The sequence below is a fragment of the Ascaphus truei genome, chromosome 3 (assembly GCF_040206685.1).
Source record: "Ascaphus truei isolate aAscTru1 chromosome 3, aAscTru1.hap1, whole genome shotgun sequence".
Classification (NCBI taxonomy): domain Eukaryota; kingdom Metazoa; phylum Chordata; class Amphibia; order Anura; family Ascaphidae; genus Ascaphus; species Ascaphus truei.
Genome location: NC_134485.1, coordinates 143,178,827 through 143,202,948, shown reverse-complemented (window position 1 = coordinate 143,202,948; position 24,122 = coordinate 143,178,827). Strand labels below are relative to the sequence as shown.

The 24,122-nt window shown below is 41.7% G+C and overlaps 1 protein-coding gene across 2 annotated transcripts in view; it reads right to left on the bottom strand.

Annotated features, from left to right (window-relative positions):
• Window positions 1-24,122, bottom strand: part of LOC142490976 (multidrug and toxin extrusion protein 1-like) — a 164,475-nt gene that overhangs the window by 117,187 nt on the left and 23,166 nt on the right. For both annotated transcript variants that reach the window (XM_075593336.1, XM_075593338.1), the window contains exons 2-5: window positions 22,071-22,172; window positions 20,330-20,398; window positions 18,206-18,354; window positions 15,993-16,035 (exon numbers count right to left, since the gene is read on the bottom strand). In XM_075593336.1, the coding sequence (XP_075449451.1) occupies window positions 15,993-16,035; window positions 18,206-18,354; window positions 20,330-20,398; window positions 22,071-22,172 (363 nt within the window). The remainder of the gene's footprint in view (window positions 1-15,992; window positions 16,036-18,205; window positions 18,355-20,329; window positions 20,399-22,070; window positions 22,173-24,122) is intronic.

The window sequence follows — 24,122 nt, the reverse complement described above, 5'->3', positions numbered from 1 at the left end:
ACCACTCTGGAGGCCTAAGCAACCCCCCCCCCACTACCCACCCCCGTGAGGCATAACCACCCTCACCCCTACACACTGGAAGGCCTTCCCTCCCTCCCTCCCTTGGGGACAATAGCCCCTACCCCCAATACCCACATTCAAAACAATACACACACCCACAATAAACATAACAATTATTAATAAACTATACATAACCCTCCCACACCATATAGCAAATATATTCTGGTGTTACTTAACCCCTTAATAACAATAACGGTTAATAAGCGCTAAAGTAATTAATGGGTTAAGCCACCCTGGCACCCATTCATTTGTAGAGTGGCTTCATCATTCACATTTTATATATATATATATATATATATATATATATATATATATATATATATATATATATATTCATGTAGAGGTATCAGTACCGTGTTAGCCGAGCTTCAATAATCAAAAAATAAATAGATGATACCGTTCTGTGGCTAACGAAATGCTTTTATTTGTGCGAGCTTTCGAGATACACTGATCTCTTCTTCCGGCGATGTTACAATGAATGAAGCAAGGATAACTTAAAAACAGTGTCTCTTGGAATGTTATCTGTGCTTGTCGCTGTCTAGTTGTGCCTGTTTTTTCAGTAAATCCTTTAGCTTCATTTGGGTGCGGTACAATGTGGTATCTTCCATATTTTCATGTAGAGGTATCAGTACCGTGTTAGCCGAGCTTCAATAATCAAAAAATAAATAGATGATACCGTTCTGTGGCTAACGAAATGCTTTTATTTGTGCGAGCTTTCGAGATACACTGATCTCTTCTTCCGGCGATGTTACAAAACCTGCGCAATACAAATACCACACAAGAATCGGGAATACAAAATCAGAGGAGGGTTCACCTGTTCCTCCAGCAATGTCGTGTACCTCATCATGTGCATGAAATGCCCAGGGGGCTGCTACTACATAGGTGAGACAGGACAGGGGCTAAACAAGAGAATGAACCTGCATCGCCACAGCATCACACGTGGAACAAGAGACAGTCCTGTTGGCGAACATTTCTCTGACTCTGGCCATAAGATGAACGATCTGAGGGTTGCCATACTCAAAGGTAATCTTAAAACCCCGAAAGAGAGACGGTTGCATGAATACAAATTTATGCAACTGTTCGGGACACTTAGCAGTGGGTATGAGTCATTACTGACACTAGCGAACTCTCTTCCCATGAGCGCTAAAGGCCATGTCTGTACATACTGTGCTATATGTATGCACACACAGCTGTCTCTCACACATACTAATACTCCTTCTTTTTCCATCCATATACACCAATAGGGACCACATAGTATCCACACACACTTTTAGTTGTGCTACAAACTCTCACATTTCCACACCCACCCACACCATTTATATCCCTCTCACTCCACACACACCTTGTGTAGAGCACTGTTTATACTGTGGGCTCTCCATTCATTTTTATTCACACTGATACACATACACACTCTTTCTTCACTGGCTTTCAGTTACCCTTTGACACCTCCAGCCATAAAACACATCCACACCAGGGGAAGGACAAGCACAGATAACATTCCAAGAGACACTGTTTTTAAGTTATCCTTGCTTCATTCATTGTAACATCGCCGGAAGAAGAGATCAGTGTATCTCGAAAGCTCGCACAAATAAAAGCATTTCGTTAGCCACAGAACGGTATCATCTATTTATTTTTTGATTTTATATATATATATATATATATATATATATATATATATATATATATATATATATATATATATATATGTATATATATATAATGTGTATCTACAAAGAAATGGTAAAGGATATCCATTTACAAATTTAAAAATCTGATCGCAAATTGACACCATCACAGCCAAATTACAAACAAAGTCAAATGAAAATTAAAACACATATCATAAGAGAACCCAACAAGCAGCTATCCAAACCAGTAAATAGCAAATTGCAATAAAACATACAATTTAACAATATGTATATGATGCAAATAATATTTCCATCATGTACACAATAGCAATCAATGGTCCAAAACAAATACACGATTAAAAGTAAACATTCAATATAAACAAAGCAAGTAGACAATAATAAATTACCAACACACAATTTATGCCATCCGAAATACATTACAAGCAAATCTAAACCCAAAACCCTATTCACTATTGTAATGCTAAAACAAAACCATTCCGAAAATAATTCTATTTCTAACTAACACGATCATACACAATCTAACTTCAACAAATAAGCCACAATAAAAAATTAAGGCAGGGTCCCTAAATAAATCCATGCAATCATCATCATCTGAAATGACATAACTAATTCAAAATAACATTTCAGACACACAATTTTAACCAAAAAGGGAAAATACTTGTACAAGACATGAAAAAATGTAATTAACATTTGCAAAACAACCCTTTAATAAACATGTATGTATATAGCTCATAGGGATATATATACATACAGGGGCATTAAATGGACATTAAAAAAATTAATCTGACATGTTAGGGAATCTCTGCCGGATTCCTCTCAGAGATATGCGCACCTTCCTGCATACTGCGAGGGGAATCCGCCAAAAACATGGCGCGTTATATGTCTGGCGAATGGCCATTCTCGCCGTTTCCTGCATAGGCCCCTTAGTCATTAAGCAGGTAGCCGACAGGTCATGTCCAAGATGTATGCGGGACCCCTGATCACTAATCCTAACCCTGGTCACTACATTCCCCCACCTTTGAGGACACACCAGTCACAAGTCTCCGGTTGCATACGTGGTCATCACTCCCCTTTATAATTTTGTGAGCTCTAACAATAGCAGATCAAAAATACCGAAACAAACAGCTCAAGGCAGACAAAAAAGGGCTGCTACCAGAACTATGACCATAAATGTATTATTGCACAAAGTCAAAGGACTGACTAGTCCAAATTAAAGATGTTGAGCTCTTCTAGAATATAAGAAATCAAATAGTGACATTGTACTGTTCCAAGAGCCTAATTTTAAGGCCTCCTCACAACCAACAATGTTCAATAAAAATTATACTCATGTAATTCTAGCCTCCGCACCAGTAATAAAGTGAGGAATAGCCATATTAATAGGTAAAAATGTACTCTTTACCACAGAAGACAACAAAGACGGCCATTATGCTATTCTGGTAAGATCACTGTAGGGCCTAGCCCTCACCATAGCAAACGTCTGTGCCCCCCCAAAAAAGTCTCTTCCTTTTTTGACAACTTTTTTGCCGTCCCTGGCGCAATAGCAAAAGGAAAGGTGATACTGGGAGGTGATTTTAACTTGGCCCCTCATGCGCTGCTAGATAGGCTTCCGCGGGGGGAGGAGCACAACAGTATTATAGAAATCAGGACACCATTACCCTTCATAGATGTTTGAGAAGCCTAAACCCGAGTGGACACCTGCAGGGAGAAACACCCACAATCAAAAGATTACCCATACTACTCTGGCTCACACAAATCTTACTCAAGAATAGACCTCTTATTCACAGTGCTACTTTGATCCCTAAGATAACAGACGCCAAGATAAACAAAATCCCTTGTTCAGATCATGGACCTATATAAATTAAGATAGGTAACCTAAGCATCCAGACCAAACACCCATCCTGGAGATTAAATGAATCACTGCTTAAAATAGCGAATGTTTTGACAGAGGTGGGAGCAGAAATAAATGACTACATTCAACAAAACCAAAACAGCGTTATATCCCTAACAGTATGGGAGGCTCACAAGGCAGCAGTCAGGGGCACACTAATTATTATAGCATCTTACAGGAAAAGAACAAGGCTGGAGAAGACAAACACATTTTTTTTTTTTAAAATAGAGGAATTGGAGAAGAGATAAACAAACCCCGAATGAATCAATATTAAAATTGACAAACCTGAGTGGCGAACTAAATTTATGTCTAACGTCAGAAGCAGATAAGTCCTAATGTGGACTAATTAAATTTTTTTAAAAGTCAAATAAAGCAAATTCAATTTTTACAGCGAGATTAAGAAATAGCATCTTGTATTACTAACATTAGAATTGCTATTGTAAATTATGTATATATATCTCAAGTTGTATAATTAGTCTATTTGAAGAGTCACACCGGATCAATAATATAGCGACACATATTGTAATCAACTTAAATAGCAGCAGTATTAGGATAGTGATTATTACTCCTGTTGAGGCTGAGGTGAAATGTGTTGAGTTGCGTGATCCCTGGATGGAGGTGGCATAAGCGATCATCTGGTACAAAGTAGAGCAGTCACAGAAAGTGACATAGTCTGTGCAGACTCCAGAGAATGCTGTGGCGAACTCTAACGGCGGAGAATGTCGAGAACCAAAGATCCTTGTATCTATATGCGCCAATTGTGAGTGCACATTTTATATTTATTAAAGTGATATACACATTTTTGTAGACAATCTATGCTATCTTTTGGTATTTCTCTATTTTGTGAAAGCCGTTGGAGATTCAATCAGACAAGACTGAACACAAGGTAAATCCAAGCTCTGTTCAGAGAGAGTTAGTGTCTCTGATTTGCTAACTAACATTTGGGAATATGTGAGTGACATACAGTATACACTTCTTACTGCACTGAAGGTTAAATCAGGAACATCTGTCTGTGAGGATTCGCCATCCTGGTGGTCACAGACCGTCTCCTCACCCCAACAAGACTTCCGTGATGGACACTCAGGATGTGCGGTTTTGTGGTCCCAGTCCCTCAGGTCAATACCACTTTTTAATCCAAACTGATTAAACCGGGTTTTTTCAGATGTGGTGGTTGTTCAGCCTGTAGGTACATGCGGCAAACTCTTGCCTTTAACGATACATCCAGGCCGCGTACGTATAAGGTGTTAACGTTTCTTAATTGTAAAAGCAAAGGAGTGATCTACCAGCTCTCCTGCCCTTGTGGTCTGGTCTATGTGGGCATGACCACAAGGGAAGTACGGTTTCGTGTGCAGGAACACACACGTAACATCAACAATGCTAGACGTGACCTGGATGCCTTTAAAAAGATTACGTCGGTGGCTCGCCATTTCCTACAGCATCATGAGTCTGACTTTGCGGTTCTTACCGCATTTGTGTTCGACCGGGTCTCTCTGGGTATCCGTGGCTGTGATCTGGAGTGTGCCTGCTGAGGCGTGAGTGTAGGTGGATTGTGCAGTTGGGAACAATGCTGCCACGGGGACTAAATGACTACCTCGGCTTTGCCATGTTTCTTTAAACACCCTGTTTCTGAGTTCATGTTTCATTTGTTTAGGATGCTCCAATATATGGTTCTCTCTTTCCCTCCCCCTTTCTCGTTTTTATCCTGGACCAGTACTCTCTGATTGGAAGTCCTGTTATGCGGCCCTAGCAAGCAATGGATGCCAATAGATGATGACGTCACTATAGAACCTTCTACCCTCTGGCATGGAGCCTAGCAAGCCGAGATGATAACAGCGATCAGCTGAGATCTGGCAGCGTCGGAGACGTAATAACGTCACTGCAATCCTTTTCAATGTAATGTATATGCGCATAAGCTGTTGTGGCTTAGGTTTGGCGCCAATCTTGCACTTTCTGACTCTCTTATAAATACTAGGCTCATTCTCCTAAACTCCACTCCCAGAAGAAGACCGTTTATCGAAACACGTTGGAGTGGGAGTGTTTGAAGGGGGACCCCTGATCTTTTACCATTATAGGAGGCATCTGCATATTGTTCTATACATCTGATTTTGGTGATGTATCATGGATTCAATATTATGATGCTATATGCTCCACATGTCTCAGGACTTAATCCACTGGCACTTTCATTTTGAGTCTGATACAACTCTATGTGAATAAGGGTTATTATATTTGTTACCTCAATTCTCCAGTACACAGTTTCTGCAGCACTGTGTTACTCTATATATTGTGTGCTGTTGCAGGGTACATGCAACCACATGCGGGTTCTCTTGATAAGGCTTATTTATTGAGCCTTTAAAAATACAGCACACAAAAACAAAACAGCTTCTCTTCAGCATACAAAAACAAAACAGCTTCTTTTCAGCATGCAGGAAAACAGACAGTTCATCAAACATGTACTTAGAAGACAGACCTTTGAGCAGTAATCTTACTTCAGCATTTCAGTCCTCTCTCTTGACCAGCTAGTCTGCATGTGTGTGCAGCCTGGGGGTTTTAAAACACCTTGATTTATGCAGCTGGGACCACGCTAATTGTCAGGAGCTTCCCAGCCCTAAAGTTAACCTTGTCACTGCTGCACTGCATCTACACATACGTCTGCCAGGCATAGAGCTGGTGATGTTCATTCACCCTGTCACATGTGCCTTTGGCTGAGTTACGTAGCGGCATCATTTGGGCACAATTGTTTGCCTATCATAAAAGCTAGTGGTGATACCCTTTTCACTATTTTTGCTTTTGTCTTCATGGTCATCATAATTGTCAGTTTAGAAAACCCCTCTTTTAAAAAATTTCTCCCCTTGTTTTTATCCATTATCAATAAACTTGTAATTATGTATCCTTCTTTGGTATACCCGTGTGCTTGCTTTATGGATACTTTTCTGTTGTGTTATATTATCCTTATCCTTTGAGCACCACTGTCTTTTGATATTATATCATATACCTGTAACGGATTTTCTGGCCTAGCCTGACCCACCCCAATCTCACATTGGCCCCTGTGGTCTAACCAGTCCCCATTACAGTGTAGTGTCTGGTGTTGCACCTGTTGGCAACAGGACTCCTGAGTCTCCCGCATGATGTTGTGTGGGGATTGCCAACCCAAACAGGCAGCTGAGGTAGTGTGCATGAGTCCTACCTATATCCAGTGCAGCGCCTCCACCTCATCAGGATCCCAGCGTCCGCTTGTGGATGGTCCTGGTGAGGAACTCCTCTGTGGTGCACTCCTCAAGATCATCTTTATTGACTTGATGCGGGCCAGCTGCCCCTCACAGCGGTTCTACTCAGCCGCTCATGTTCACCGCACTTCCCTTTGAAAGGTGTCTGTTCCCAAATTGGTGGATTCCCTATCTCCCCTCAGGGAGATATTCACTGTGACCAGGTCCCTGGTCACAGTCTCATGAGCTGTCTCCTCCCAAGTCTGTACTCAGACTTGCTCCTTGTTTCATCATCTACTACCAACTCAGCAACAACCTCTGAACCACCTAACTTTTTAGCAGTGCTGTGCCTTATGTATCCTCTGGGGGCTGGCACAACTCTGACATCACTAATCATGGATTCAGAGCATGTAACCACTCCCATCCATACATAGGGCACCTCACCAGGGTGTGAGGGCAAACCTCCATAATTACTGCTGGCATGCCCATAACTTACCAGGCCTTACTGTCAGCAGGAGAGATGACTGTAATCCATTTTACAGCATGGTTACAGTACATACCTATGACAGTTTTTGGGTAATCTTTATTATTGGCGTAGATGCGGTATACTTTGTGTTCTTTGTCATATATATACACCCCAACACCCCCAATAAATATAAAAAATACCCCAACACCCCCAATTCATATACAGACGAGGCCACGAGTATTCTAAAGCTTGCCTTAAACTAGCCCGGTTACATTCTGGGTATGTGCTGGATGTAACCTGGCTAGTTTAAGGCTACTTTAAAGCATTTCTGCATTGACTAATGACCCATAGGATTAACACACAGGGTTCCCTGGAAACTGAATGGGACTGCCAGGGACCCCCGCTGTTAATCTGACGGGCCATTAATCAATGCAGAAATGCTGGGTCTAGTTTAAGGCAAGTTTAAGGCATGTATTCAGCATGTACCTTGGTCTTTTTGGCGATTGCCACTGGTTGTGTTAGAATAACTGTGGGCACTACAGTATATAAAAATCAGACTTACCTTGGGGATGATCTCCTTGGGGATGATGGTCAGGCCGGTGGCTGCAGGGGGGGGGGGGGTGGTGCTGCGGGGGGCTGATGCTGCGGGGGGGGCAATGCTGCGGGGGGGGGGTGGCGGGATGACCCAGTGCTGCAGATGGGGGGGGTGGCCCGGTGCTGCAGGGGATGGCGGCTACGGGGGTGGCCAGCAGCTGTGTGGGGTGGCGAGACGGCCTGGTCCCTGCACTTGTGTCATGTTGCTGCTCCCAAGCTCGCTGGTATGCTGCGAGGGGGTGATGCTGCGGGGGAGCCGATGCTGGCCCGATTCTGCGGGGGGGGGGAGGGTGGCGGGATAGCCCGGTGGCTGCAGGGTGGGGGAGGGCTGATTCTGTGGGTGTGGCGGTGCTGGCCCGATGTACGGGTGGGGGTGGGGTGGTTATGGGACAGCCAAGTGGTGTGATGGTGCCCCGATGCTGCGGTGTTGGCGGGATGGCCCGGTGGCGGTGCCCCGATGTCGTGTGGAAGGAGGGGTTAGCTGACGGCCCATGGCTGAGGAGGTGGGGGGAGGTGTCAGTGCTGCAGGGGGCCCGGCGGCTGGTAACAGCAGTGGTCGCCGGCCCCGCTGCAGACATCTGTCTCCCGATGCTGCTCCCGCGCTCGCCGAGCCTCCCTCTCATGCCGGCACGCCGGAAGCTTAACCTAATCTACTTCCGGCGCTGCCAACAGGGAGACCCGGCGCCGGGTGTAGCGGGGTTTTTTTTTTTTTTTTTTTTTTTAAACTGGTGCCCGGCCATGCAGGGGGGCCCTGACGCACGGGGCCTGGGATGACAGTACTCTTGGTCCTCCCCTGTTTACGGCCCTGATGGTAAATATACTCCTCCACTCAGAACCCTGGAACAGGATACATTTCAAATATCATCCACAATCAGCATCCAAAAAATCAGGGGAGCGGGGGACATGTCACCAATCGAGAAAGAGACAAAAAAACAACATAGCGCAGTATCGCAGAACACAGTAGGCCTTCTGTAAGAAATTGTCTTTTTCTAAAAGCATATGAATGAATGATTACAAGACAATTGTTGAAATGAGTTCTGATAAAAGATAAGATGTGTTTTAACACTAAAATGAGTTTGAAGGTTATTTTTTGTAGATCTCCAAAGATTCATTACACGTGAAGTATTCTAAGTAAAAAAAAAAGGGGGGGGGGGGCAGATCTATTCTAACAACCAGAATTAACACAAAAGGTCATGCCACAGTTTCAAGTTGCTCAAACTGTTATAGCAGCTGGTGTGTTAATAATACTTCAGTGTAAGTCCCAAACTTGGATAAAATGCTGTTATAGAAGATATGCTGAAGTAATAATTTCAGTATTAAAAGCTTTTAAGTTCCATATATGTTTAGAAGGAGTTCATACAGTATGACATCAATAATGTATGAAAAGGCCATGTTAGGATATAACAGTTAGAGGTAAGAGAGCTGATTCAAGGAATACTATCTGGATAAAAATACAGCAGTGAGCTTGGTAAGCTTAAGGAAGGAGAGAGGCAGGAGACCAGGCCATAGAATGATAATACCATGAAGAGGATAAAGATGTGTTAATAGCTGGAGAGAATAGCAACAGAAAGAAAGCTACTATGTGCAATGATTCTTAAGAATATCATAATCTATTTGAAACATCATCATTACCAGTCTTACTATTTTTGTATGGAAGTAATTATTTTCAAAATAAACGTTTTGTTTTTTTTGTGCAACGACGAGAATGCTGAATTCTGTTATGGTGGAGTAAATTTATAGAAAATATGTAATTAAGGACATTTAACACCTTCAGTCAATCAATAACCTCCAATGGTTATGCTCACGAATAGCAGGAAAATCAAGGACATATCCCAAACTGTGGCAAGTGTGGGTGGTGATAAGCTCGGTACAGCAGAACTCAAGAAAAAAGGGAGACCAAAAATAGTTCAGATGGTACTATAAAAAAGATTATAAAACAAGAAACCCCTTTATGAATGCATACTTACTTAAGGGTAGTAAATAAGATCAATGTACAAAATTAGAGGTGCCACAGTGACTCCCGCGAGCCGGGTGAGTCGCGTTCTCACCCACTCCAGGCCTCCGCTGTTTACACAATAGTCACTTCTGGGTTCCAGAATCACAATGACGCAGATGACATCACTCACGCTCCTCCCAGCACTGGTCTTCTGCTCTACTCTGGAAAGTGCTGCTTCCAAACGCCGGACTCTATGCGTTTTGCTGTGTGTCGCTTTTTCAGGAGTCCATAGACTCCGTGAAACACATAGAGTCCGGCGTTTGAAAGCAGCACTTTCCACAAGGATGGACAATGGACACACAGGAACATATGTGAGTAAACTCTTTTTGAACCCTTTTGAATTTTGTAACAAAAACTTAAATTTCTGTATTATGGGAGATGTTTATTGTGCTATTTTCTCTATATGTGGTGAGATACCACTAGGCACTATTTTCCCTATTAAGTGTTATTTCTATATATATATCACATCCTCTGGAAGGGAGGTTCTGGATTTTATACACTGCTTATTCTTATTACTAACGGAGTAGATTGGGTCTAGAGCACCGGATCCTTTTGCATACTGTGATACAGTCACTGTCTCTGTATGGGTTGGAGTGGTGCAGCTAGTTTGCTTTCAAGCCTACAGGGAGTTAACCTCCCCTGGAGAAGCTTGTTGCAGGTGCAGCAAATCAGCCAAACAGTCAGGTCTCCTGAGTGAGCAGGAGTGTAAAAGGCACACAGAGAGCTGCACACAGAGAGAGACTGCTTCCCCAGAGAGCAGGGAGAGAGACGTCTTCCCAGCCAGGAGGAAACTGGATGGCATAGTCTCCTAGGCCTGGTGGCGGGGGTCGCAGAGCCTGCTGACACTGCCTGTGTTGCACACCCAGGAAGAAGCAAGGACATGAGTTGTCTGTGGAAGCAGAGCTGTCCTGTCCAGGACATTGGACCGAGTCCCAACAAACGATAAGGACTAAATAATGTATATTTGGGGTGTCTAAGGACTGTTGATATTGTTGCTAACCGGGTGGGTTATTTAAAGCTGGGAACAAGTTAAGTTGGCCAGTGACAATCAGAGAGGGAGTTGATGTTTAGACAGGCTCCTGATAGGAGTAGCAGATAAAACTGTGGCAATTTCTCCGTTGCTCTCCCTTTAATGTCCTGTAATGTCAAGATAGAAAATAACGTACCTAAATGGTGAAAAACTGGAAAGGCTTTATTAGAATATTAAAGGGTAATGAACAACATAGAAAAGGTCCTCCCACGCGTTTCACACAAGTGCTGCGCTTTCCCAAATTCCTTGAGAACAGCCCGGAAATAAACACATTTAAAGGTGCTAAATAATTAAGAAAATCACATCAGACACAGCTGAATGTGGTCTAACAGTATGATAACATTTAAATTCATTAAAAATATAATGATAACATAGACTGAGACCAAATGATAAAATGCATAAGAAATTGTCCATCTTGATTACCATTATTAATATACAATCCATGAATAATAAATCAATGGATATTATTGGTAATCAAGGAGTCAATCCTCATTGTGCTGCATTCATACTGTATTTAATTATCTATTTATACTAATATAAAAGTATAATGTATATATGAAGTATATATTCCATCATAGTATGTAGTTTAGAGATTGAAGAATCTACACATGATGCACAATAAATGCTTCAGAATGAAAAGAATATTAAAAAAGAAAGAAACATGTTTAGGTTAAGACTGGAACGAGTGCTCATTTCAAACAAGGCGGGATCACGAGGTTGAGGTGGGGATGTTGGTAGCCACGACCTACAACCGAGCAGCCACGTCCAGAGTGCAGAGTGGTAGTCGTGTAGCTGGGTCAGGGTAGGAGAAGTCAGATTGGTTGAACTATTTGCATGGTCTAGGAGTGGAGAGATCAGATTGTTGTTGTGCGGTGCCAGGGTCCAGGGATATAGAATGTAGAATAGTCGTGTCCGTAGCCTTGGACCAGGAGTCCGGGTGCAAGCTGAGGTCAAAATACAGGGATCAAGACAAGTCAAAGGCAGAACAGCAAGAAGCTAGAGGTAAGCAAGGCAAGTCACAAGAACAGAGTTTATGCTCAGCCAGTTTGTAGGAGGGCTGGCTGAGGGCAGGCAGCCAATGGAAAGGCAGCACACAGGTGCAAGGTAACGAATGAAGGACAGCCCACAGCTGCAGGGTAATGAGCAATCAGACATAGTCTGTCCACTGATAGGCAGGAGTGGAGTGCATAGCAGCTGAGGAATAATTGAGAGAATTAACCCCTTGCTTGCTTGTGTCCGCGCGGCGTCTGCCCGTAGCTAGCGTGCACCATAGGTTGCCCGTGTCATCATGGAGGCAGAGCCTGGAGACGGTTTATGCGGTGTTTTCCTTCCTGGCAGTGTGACGCCTGCACGCAGGTTGCGGCTGACGCGCATCACTTCTGACGTTGCAAGATGCATTACAGTGGCGGGCCTAATCCCAATCCTGATAAAGACATGGAATATACCTAGCAACACAATGCATATTAATGTACCACTAATATCCATATAGGATTTGTCTACAAAGGATAATGTTATTTAAACAATAACAACCTATTGAATATTGTTATCTACATCAGGGGCACGCAAACTTTTTTTGTGGCGCCCCCCTGCCTTACCTCCTCTGTTGGCCGCCCCCCTACTTACCTCGTGCAGCATCAAATTATGCTGCAGGGTCGTGTGACGTCACGACACGTGACCCACGTGATCCCATGATGTATATGTTAGCCATAGTAGCAATATAGATCGCATAATGAAAACTAGCAACAAAGAATAGCATTTGAATCTTATTTGTAATCCATTCGCAACAGAATTCAAAGCAGACTGGTAAATCAGAGGAAGCAGCTTAGATCCCAGTCAGAATTGAAGCCACTGGGTTGATGTGTTTCTAATGTAAAGATCCAAAATGCCTCTCTCTGGTACAGTATTTTAGTTCTATTGCCACCTCTGTTGGGAATGAGAATATGTTCCAATGCTATACATTTGAGTGACCAAACAGAGCATAATTGACATTCTAGGAAGTATTTGGACACTGGATGGTTGGTATCCTTATTAGAAATAAGTTTTACGTTCTCCATAATACGTTGTTTTAACAACCTTGTAGTTAGTCCCACGTATTGTTTGAGACAACCACAAATAAGAAGTTATACTACATAGCTTGTCTGACGTGTAATAAAGGATTTGTTCTCAAAGGTTTTTTGGACATAGGGACAAATTTTACAATGTCCACATTTATGTGAACCTTTGAGTGATGGAAAAAATCCTCTGTTCCTATTTTATTTGTTAGAAACATGCTAGGTGAAATAACATTGCCAATAGTTTGTGATTTAGAAAACACTATTTTTGGATCACTTAATACCATATCATGCAAACGGGACTAGAGAAAGAATTTGCCAGTGTTTTCTAATAATGGCAGATATAGCCTCAGATTGATTGCTATACTAAGTGATAAAGTAGGGAGGTTCATTGGGAATTGTATTTGATTGTGTACCAATATCCATAGCGTATGTCATTGAAATGAGATCAGTCCTGTCCATTGACAGTGTGTGCTCAAATGCCTTTTTCAGAACATACTATCATAAACCCTTTGCAAAAAGCAATTGGTTAAATCAACTGACCCGATCCTATAGTCATCCAATGATGAACAATTTCTGCGGAGACGCAGAAATTGTTCTCCCGGAATTCCCTTAAAAAGGATGTATTATGACAACTTATGTACTGTAAGAGGGCATTGCGTGAATTGTCTTTGCGATAAATATCGCTTTGAAACTTATGATTGAGATCCACAAATAGACGCAGATCCAAAAACTGAATGTGATGTCTGTGAAAATTGTGAAAATTGTGAGTGAACTGTAAATTTAATATGTTGTCTCCCATAGGAGTAGGCTTTATTTTTATGATTTGTTTTTCCTTAAAGGGATGGTGGGCCTATTATTGTGTTATTTAACCCCTGTAAATAAACCCTGTATAAAGAAATACAGAGTTTTCTTCCTTAATATGGAATACAAGACCCAGCAACGTGATGGTGGCCTCACAATACTTATTTATTTATTTATTTATAAAATATTTTACCAGGAAGTAATACATTGAGAGTTACCTCTCGTTTTCAAGTATGTCCTGGGCACAGAGTAAAACAAATAATACATGGTTACAAATACAGTTACATAAATGAACAGGGTATACATTATATACAAGACATTGCATGCACAGTTAAAGAAAATATATATTATGGGCGTATGAAACAGTTACAGACCAGATTAAAGTGTGAGACAGCCTTAGATTTGAAAGAACTTAAACTGGTGGTGGATGTGAGAGTCTCTGGTAGGTTGTTCCAGTTTTGGGGTGCACAGTAGGAGAAGGAGGAACGTCCGGATACTTTGTTGAGCCTTGGGACCATGAATAGTCTTTTGGAGTCTGATCTCAGGTGATAAGTGCTGCATGTGGTAGGGGTGAGGAGCTTGTTCAGGTAGCTGGGTAGCTTGCCCATGAAGAATTTAAAGGCAAGACAGGAAAGGTGAACTTTGCGCCTAGACTCGAGTGATGACCAATCTAGTTCTTTGAGCATATCGCAGTGATGTGTGTTGTAGTTGCATTGGAGAACAAAACGACAAATTGAATTGTAGAGGGTGTCAAGTTTGCTAAGGTGGGTTTGAGGTGCCGAGCCGTATACTATGTCTCCATAGTCAATAATTGGCATTAGCATCTGCTGTGCGATACGCTTTCTGACCAGGAGACTTAGGGAGGATTTGTTCCTGTAAAGTGCCCCTAGTTTGGCATAGGTCTTGGTTGTCAGGATATCAATGTGCATCCCGAATGTTAAGTGGGAGTCAAACCATAAGCCCAGGTATTTAAAACTAGTGACAGGGGTTAGGGTGGTGTTAGCGTTGGTTCTAATCAGGAGCTCAGTCACTGGAACCTTTAAAAATTTAGTCTTGGTCCCGAATACCATTGTTACAGTCTTGTCAGTGTTTAAAAACAGTTTGTTTTGGGAAATCCAGTTTTCGAGTCTCAAAAAGTCAGACTGAAGTATGTGTTGAAGGTTAGAGAGGCTATGGCTGTGTGCATATAGGATTGTGTCGTCTGCATACATGTGTATTGAGGCTTCCTTACAAGCTGTGGGAAGATCATTAATCATTAATCATTAATTTTTATTCGGAGATCCAATATTAGGAAGGCATTGGGATTCATGTTTTAGGGTGGCTGGTGAGGGCATGTGACCAGTGTAGGTGATAAATCCTTTTTGGAGTTGAGTTGGCAAGGTCCAGGTCCAGATTCAAATGAATGGGTCAACACTGACAGCCTTTCAGTTTAATAGGGTTTTAAAAAAGTCTGGAACAGTTAGGGGGATGAGTGGTCTCATTCACGCTGGATCAGTACAGCCATGGAAGCAGCTAGGTTGGGTTTAGGTAAGTTAACCATTAAAAGGATTATTTTTTTTATTTTAGGCATTTAGGTTAAGAAAGCATTTAGGGGGAAATTAATGAGTGCCAGTTAAGACCATTGAGCATATTGCCATTTAAAGGAGCATTCACAGCTTTTAGTACGTGTTCTAACATGGTTTTGGTTTGGTTAGAGATGATACATACCTAGGAAATATTAAATGTTTCAAAATCTTGGGAAGCCATGGGGAGAAGTAGTAAGAAGGACAATAGGGTTATCTCTGCATTTGTGATGGCAATATGAGGCATTGTATTGAGGCATAGGCAGTTGAAATGGGATGCCACGGGTGTGCTCCTGTTGGAAAGTGGCCACGACATTTTCAATGCAAGTTTGTAGGATGCTTTGCAGGTGACCTCGAGCCTGGTTGTGGGGAAAGGCCAGGCTAAAAATAATAGGCCATGTCCTGTGGCGGGGTAGACATGCTGTACGGGCTAGTTGCGACTTATTTAGGTGTGCTTAGTTAGCGAGTGGATGCCAGGATCTCAATGACCTTGGGGTTAGCAGGTTTTGGTAGTCCTCTCTAGCGAGCAAAGTGAAGATGAACAAGTGCTCTATTCTAATAAGGAATCTAATGTACATAAATATTATACATGGAGCACCTTCTATTATAAATACCTGTTCCTATTTTAAAGGGAGACATTGATTTTAGTTATCCTATTCAGTAAAGTCAGTTACTCAAGCATAGGTACTTACAGGAAGAGATGGAATATTCACCAACACACACAAGTCAGCCAACCTGTACAAAACATACATGTGTAAAAAAAAATGATCTTGCTATATATTTATATATACATGCATACAAACATACTGGCTGTAAAAGAAAAAATGTAAACATTACTTTTGTACATCTACTGCAAAAAAGATTGGTATAACAATACATTAGTGGGCATTCAGCTACTTTACCAGCCCATATGTGACACCAGAAATTAGCACTGTTATAGCACACCAAACCTTAGACTTGAAGGTCTTCAACTTCTTGCTCCTACGACAGTATAATCTACTATGTGCTAGCACACATTTTTTACCCCTCCCTCTACACTGGTACGTTTCCCTTCTCCTTCAAACATTCAACAGTTATAACATTACTCAGAAACAGCAAGCTTGACCCTACCTGTCTTTCTAACTATCGTCCTGTTTCCCGTCTGCCTTTTGCCTCTAAACTCTTTGGATGTCTTGTATTCTCTCACTTGCTCCATTTTCTCAACACCTATTCTCTCCTAGACTTTCTACAATCTGGCTTCCGCACTGCTCACTCCGCTGAAACAGCCCTCACTAGACCTTCATGCTGCCAAAGACATTACACTCTGCTCATATTACTTGACCTCTCTTTGCAGCATTTGATACTGTGGATCAACCTCTTCTCCTTCACATTCTTCCTAGTCTTGGTAATCATAACAAAGCTCTATCCTGGATCTCCTCTTACTTGTCCCATCATACTTTCAGTGTTCCTTTTGCTAACACCTCCTCCTCTATCGATCTCTCTGTGGAGGTACCCCAGGGTCCTGTCCTGGGACCTCATCACTTTTCTCTTTACACACTCTCTCTAGGTAACCCAATCAAATATTTTGGGTTCAAATATCACCTCTATGCTGATGACACAGATATTAACATTTCAACCCCAGACCTTACACCTGCTGTACAGACCAAAGTTTATGAATGTCTCTCTGCTATAACATCCTGGATAGCCCTCTGCCGACTTAAACTTAACATGTTAAAAACGGAGCCCCTCATATTTCCTCCCAAACCTGGCCCTACACATTACTGTTGGGAGTACTATCATATACCCAGTAGCAAAAGCACGCTGACTTGGGGTCACACTCGACTTCTCTCTCACATTCTCCTCTTACATTCAAAAGGTAGCTAAAACCTTTTGTTTTTTTCTCTGCAATATTACAAACATTTGTTCTTTCCTCTGTTGCTCGACTGCTAAAACTCTGACACAGGCCCTCATTCTCTCCTGTTTCGATTACTGTAACTTTCTGCTGTCCGGCCTTCCTGCCTCTCACCTGTCTCCCCTACAATCTATCCTAAATGCTGCTGCCAGAATCACTCTATACTTTTCTAAATCTGACTCAGCATCTCTCCCCTGTTGAAATTTCCAGAGGTGTGGGGCAGTCAGTGAAAAAGGTTTAAGGCGGGAGAGGGCTTTAGATACAAAGGGGGTAGAAAGAAGACATCCTTGAGCAGAACGCAAAAGTCGGGATGGTGCATAGCGAGGTCTTCTCTCTACTCTCTTTGTATCTAAAGCCCTCTCCCACCTTAAACCCTTCTCACTGATGGCTCCACACCTCTAGAATGCCCTTCCCCTCAATATCCGACTAGCACCCTCTCTATCCACCTTTATGACCCACCTCAAAACACACCTACTTAACGAAGCACATGAGTTGCTCTGCTGATACTTTACACCTCATACATAAACCTTGGCCTCTTGCAGACGCCCTTACCAGAACGCCCTCCTACTGTCTCTGTATGTTCTTCCTACCAACCAATTAGATTGTAAGCTCTTCAGAGCAGGGAGTCCTTTTCCTAAATGTTACTTTTATGTCTGAAGCACTTCTTCCCTTGATGTATTATTTGTTATTTATATGATGTCGTGTGTATTACTGCTGTGAAGCGCTATGTACATTAATAGCGCTATATAAATAAAGACATACATATATAAAATTACATTTAAATGCTAAAACCATTTTCGAGTGGCCCCACCGCATCTTCACCTACCAAATTCCTTTACTCCTTTGAACATATAATTAAAGATGGGTCCTGGCCACTACAGTTAGTCTATCAATAAAACAGGTCCATATTTTCTCCCTCCCTCTAGAAATTTCAGATCTATGACACATCTGTAGCAGACTAAATACTTGTGATTGGTTTACCTTATAAGAAAATGAATATCATCTTAACAATACCTTGCCACGTCAGGGTCTTGTCCACAAAGCAATAGAATATTTTTAGTGTTGACATAGAATGCCCAGCATGGGAAGCAAGCAAGAAGCAGGATAAGGATCCCACGTTGCACAACTACACCAATCGGCTTGAGGTTTTTCCCCCCGTAAATCTTAAAAAGAAAAAAGAACTGTGTAACTATCTCATTCTTTGCAGGGCTATAGTGAATTATAGCAAATGTATCACCACTTACTCTGGCTTTCTTGCAGTAATCACTTTGGGATATACAGTAGGACTATGTATAAACCTTGATATATACTGTGTGTGAGATACATTTTCAAAATGACTAAGTTTACAAGGACAAACGGTCTTGCGCTTCGGTGGTTGGTATATGCACCAAGGGTGTCAATATCGTCATGTGGGGATGTGGAATGAGGGTGCAGTCTGTGACCACTACTCTGACCGGAGTAGGAGGGAAATAAAACCTTTACCTAAGTTGAAACTCCGGTCTGGGTCTTGCTCTCCTCTGCTCCTGCGATCCCGCGTGCAACCTTCAATGAAGATACATGAAAAGAAAGAAGTTCCGGCGCAACTGCACATGACAAGAATCCAAGCTGCTTCCGGATGAATACGAAAACTTTATTTGCACATGACACACAAGGCTACACCACGATGTGGTGCGCCGGAACTTCTTTCTTTTCATGACTAAGTTTACAGCCTGTGTAATGTGTGTTTGTACTTTGCAACCCCAGTTCATTGTCAATGAATTGACTGTCCAACTCCCTCTAATTAAAAGGGAGATTTTGTCATAATGTACTAAAACATATTACATTTCTCCCTGAAAATATTTCCTCAACACAATGCAAGTCAATGGAACAGCCCACACAGTTTGTCAACATTGATAGCATCTCTGCAATTTTACATTACTTACATGTAACCCTCCCTGCCTGGTTTATTGGGAGATTACATTGGATTGCAATATTTGGCTACTCAGCATAGGTTACCTTGACTCCGGGTGCTGGATGCAGGCAGTTGGGCAATGAGGTAGCAAGAGTGAAAATGATGGGCGTCAGGAACTTTTGCAGTACTTTCAGTAACTTTCAGTAACATCGGTATTTATTCATGTCTCCACAGGGACACATCACACACATATGACAACGTTGTACTATCTTCTCATGGTTATTCTTCTTGATTGCTGTACTTAAGAGCCCACTCAACACTCAGAAGGAGCTATATCTGCCAGGTTACTTTCCTGGAGTTGGACCTGTCCCCTCCACCCCCCACGCAGAATATCATCAGCTATACCCCATTGAAACAGGGCCCTTACCGGGATCCTGACTGGTTCTATGCATTTGAAGATTGTGCCCCTTTTTTGTATGGGAACTGCCACTTCCACAAAAGCTGAAAATAATATGTATATGGATCTGTCATTAGAGCCGATCCACTGACATCCGGGAGCCTTCTTCCCGGGGCCCTCTGTGGCATGTTGGTCCCCCCTCTCTGGGACCTAATTTATTCTACTAGCCATATTCTAGGATCCTAACTTAAAGGGCACAGTCCCTATCTATAACATAATAAATAAGGGGGACTGGTCTCTTCTATTATTTTATGGACATATCCCTATCTTCTCTCCCTGGGGCTCCTCTCCTATTGTCCTCCAGGAACTTCACCTTCCAGAACCTTCCTTCTATCCTAAATTCGCCCTTGTCACATCAGTATTCCTATAGCAACACAGGGTGGGGCCCAGCATATACTATCCTGCTGGTAACGCCTTATAGTCACCTAGTAGCCCCATAGAAGAGAGGTTACATACAGTATATATTTATGGTGTAATGAGAAAAGACAGCAGAGTACTTCATAATTATTTGGAAACAATTTGCAATTTAGAAAGAACTTTGAAACAAGTTGCAATAGTTGGAGTAGCTTAGACTTATACCATATTATAATGAGATTGCTGACATTCAGAAGGTGACTGCCATTAGTTTGTCGTGACCTACTTTGAAAGTGCAGTAACCCTTTAATTACAGATGTAATTATAACACATTTTAATTAAATATCCCCTATTGTCCATAATGGAATGGTTTAGATCACATAGACTCTGAAAAGAAATACAGAATTCAAGGTGTGAATATTTCTCTTGCTCCTACCTGAGAGATGAGCGTATCACATGCTGCAGATAACCCAATTCCTACACAATGACCGGTCACTGAGGCAAACTGACAAGAATGAAAACAAAATGAAAAAACATGGGTCATTATGTGCAAGATCATTTTGTAAATAAAATTAATATAGGAAATTGTATCTTGCATCTCATGTCACTGTAAACATCCCATTTAAGTCTTTATCTCCAGTAACTAACTATGGATAGAATATTTATATTTTGTTGTATTTGATTTCTGCATTTATTTCTCTCAGTTGAGAGGTTATGAAGTACGTCAGCGGTGCACAAACTGGGGGCGCAAGATTATTTAGGGGGGGCATGGGCTGCATGCGGGGAAACCTGGGGGTGGGCAGAGCTGTGCACGGGTGGCCAGAAGCTCCGTGCTGAGGCTGCTTCTCTGCTGCGTCTTGCAGAGGGGGCGGGGCCTTACTGCGGGGGCGGGGCTTTCCTTCCCTGCACACATACATCCCCTTCCTTCTCCTGTGTTACCCGTTCCAGTTTTCAGCAGCATAGGGGAAAGGAGCAGGCTTACAGTAGTACTTCCTCCCCCAGGTGAAAGTCTGTGACTTATGATTGTGTGTTGTGTCTGTCTGTGGTGTGTGTGGTGATTGAATATGTGGTGTGTGTGTTGTGATTGAGTGTGTGTTGTGTGTGTTGTGTGTGTGTGTTGTGTCAGTGTTGGTTGTGATTGATTGTGTGTGTGTGTGTGTGTGTAGATTGTGTGTGTTGTGTCTGTTGGTTGTGATTGAGTGTGTGTGTTGTGATATTCGTGTGCGTTGTGTGTGTTGTGATTGACTAGGGGTGCTGTGTCTGTGTTGTGATTGTGTGTATGTGTGTTGTGATTAAATGCAGCGGTGCGCAAACTGGGGGGCGTACGGTCTCCAAAGCTTGGCGCTTCGGGAGACCAACAAAATTGACTTTGAAGCGCACTCAGCAGCAGTCAATGCACACACACACAGCCACACAAACACACACAAAAATAGCCCCGATCATTCCCCCCCCCCCCGCTCGTGCTTGTAAAATTATGCAGGACACCCTGTGCTCATGCTTGGAGAGATGGTGATGTCACCGCTCTCAGCGGCAGCGTGGACGCAGCTTAATTTTGCAAGCGCGAGCTGTTGAAATAAGTATTTAGACATATTTGTATTTACATTGTATACCGTTTAATAAAGGTTTTTTTTTTCTTCATATGATTGATTACATCAGACAGGGGGGGCCCGAGAAATTTCATGGATGAAAAGGGGGGCTCGGCATAAAAAATTTGCTCACCCCTGAAGTAAGTGATACTGTAGTACTAAAAACTCTGATGTCCAATTTATGAGCGCTGCTTTACTCATCCTGATTTTATTTGTTTAATATTTGATTATGATGCTTAGAAGAGTAAATGCAGGATTGCTGCTTTTGGTTATTTCATATATCGTGGCCCAACAACTTTTAGATGGGAATAGATAGCAAGAAAAAGGCTATTGATAACCAGCACTACACTAAGAAAACAAAGCCTGTACCATAGGTATGAAAGATAAACAAAAAAATCCCATTTAAATCAATCAGACTTTTCTTTGATACACATGATGCTGTATGTTTTGCCGCAGAATTGCATTCCAACGATTAACCATCCACTTCTTGCACGCAACTATTAACCTTGCACTAAACAGTGTGCCTCCAAGGTCTTTGGACTTTTACTCCTTTAAGATCTAAATAAAATATATGGATACGTTTGTACATACAGTATTGGCAACCATAATTGCATCCAGTTCCAGCTTTCCAAGGTGTCCGCAAAAAATTGCTGCTGTAATAAATGGTGCAAAGTCCAGCAAATTGATAATGACCTAAGAAAAATTAAACAAAATTATTTTTAACTTAAAAGGTAAGCTTTAAAACAACCCTCTGTTCCTCTGAAAACCCCCACAAATATAATCATAACCTGATAGTTCAGGCTGCATTATTTTTTGGTTTAGTAATTAAAATGTCAGCGTACAGTACATCATGTATGCTAATTCTCAAGCTGTCACGATCCCAACTGGATTAAAAATATACCATATGGTCAGTTTCGTTGGATTAAGCATAACTGTCCTGATGATGATATATATACTGTATATGAACAACAATCAGAGATCTTGGTTAATATGTTTTGTGAGCGAAACTATAGTTAAAGTACTACTGTATCAACAAAGCTCTAGCTAAAACAGAGAGAGAGTAAATAGAAGTGAACTAATGACTGAAAAAGAAAATTCAGAATGATGGGAAATTCAATATGTACTTCATTACAGAATACAATCGAGAGGCAGTACAAATTAGAAATATTGTATCTAAACATTGGCACATCTTGAAAAACGACCTACAGTATATTAAAAGATCAGTTACCAGAAAAAACGAAAGCGATCTTTAGTAGAGCGCCAAACCTTAAGGGGAGATTTGTCCCCACTCCTTTTAAAAGGAAAAATATAACCCCTACGAATTGGCTAGATAAACCGAAAGGTTTTTTTGGTTGTATAATATGTAAAGCTTGTATACATACTGTAAGGATCATGAGAAATTCAAATTCCGTTTTAATCAAACTAAGGAAGTATTTTCCATAGAAAGCTCCATTAACTGTAAATCTACATTTGTAGTGTGTGTGTGTGTGTGTGTGTGTGTGTGTGTGTGTGTGTGTGTGTGTGTGTGTGTGTGTGTGTGTGTGTGTGTGTGTGTGTGTGTGTGTGGCCTCCAGTATATAGGGTGTACTTCCAGACTATATTGGAACACCTGGGAAACATCAGGAAGGGTGTGCTCGCCCATAGTGTATCAAAACACTTTAAATTGTACCATCAATCTGACCTTAAATACCTTGAATATAAAGGCATAGAACATGTTCCCCTAAATTGGAGGGGAGTGTGGGGGTAATAGGTTGAACCATTTAGCTAAACGCGAAACATTGTGGATCCATAAAATGCACACATTGGCCCCTGGGTGTCTCAATGTGGACATAGATATTGGAGGGTTTCTTATATAATCATGATGGTAACTTGGTTTCTCAGTGATAAGTTAAACATTTTAATTAGCTTTATACTTTATATTTTATATTTGATGTAACTTTTAGTTATATACTTCTTTCTTCTGCTTTCCTCCATATATGTATTTGACCTTTATTTTCTTTTTATATATTTTTTTAGTCTCGTTGCGCCATATTAATTAATCTATTCATATTGTTATCAATTACATGTGAACAGTTGTATTTTGGAATGCCACTATACTGTATATTGAGCGACATATTTAATCACAACATAATAGCAGGTAATGTTCATTCATAAATGGAGTTTGCACAATTTTGACTAAAGGCGATTGATTGGACATTGTCCTAAGCCAATTATTTCAAAGATCCAGTAGCTTATAAATATCAAGATAATGACACACAGGATAGGATCCCTGAAGAACCCGTGAGCGAAATGATTAGAATCTATCCATTCTGGGCTTACTGCAAGACGAGGAGTACAGGCAAATGGTATCTGCACATCTTCACCTACTTCCGCCCATACTCCAACCATCACTGGAAGTGGCGTGGGGATCCGGGAGAGAGGCGCGCGCCGGAGATTGAGACGAGACCCTCATCACTCGTACAATGCCCGTTTTTCATGTTGAAATGTGAGCGTATTAATACCTTCATATGCTGTGATGTGCAATACATTTTGGAATATACCAAACTATGAGAGTTTTCTTTATATGTCCTTGAGCTATACAAGAGGATTCATCACACTGCTGTGAGAGAGATCACGTTGATGTCCATTCCTATCATGGCTCCT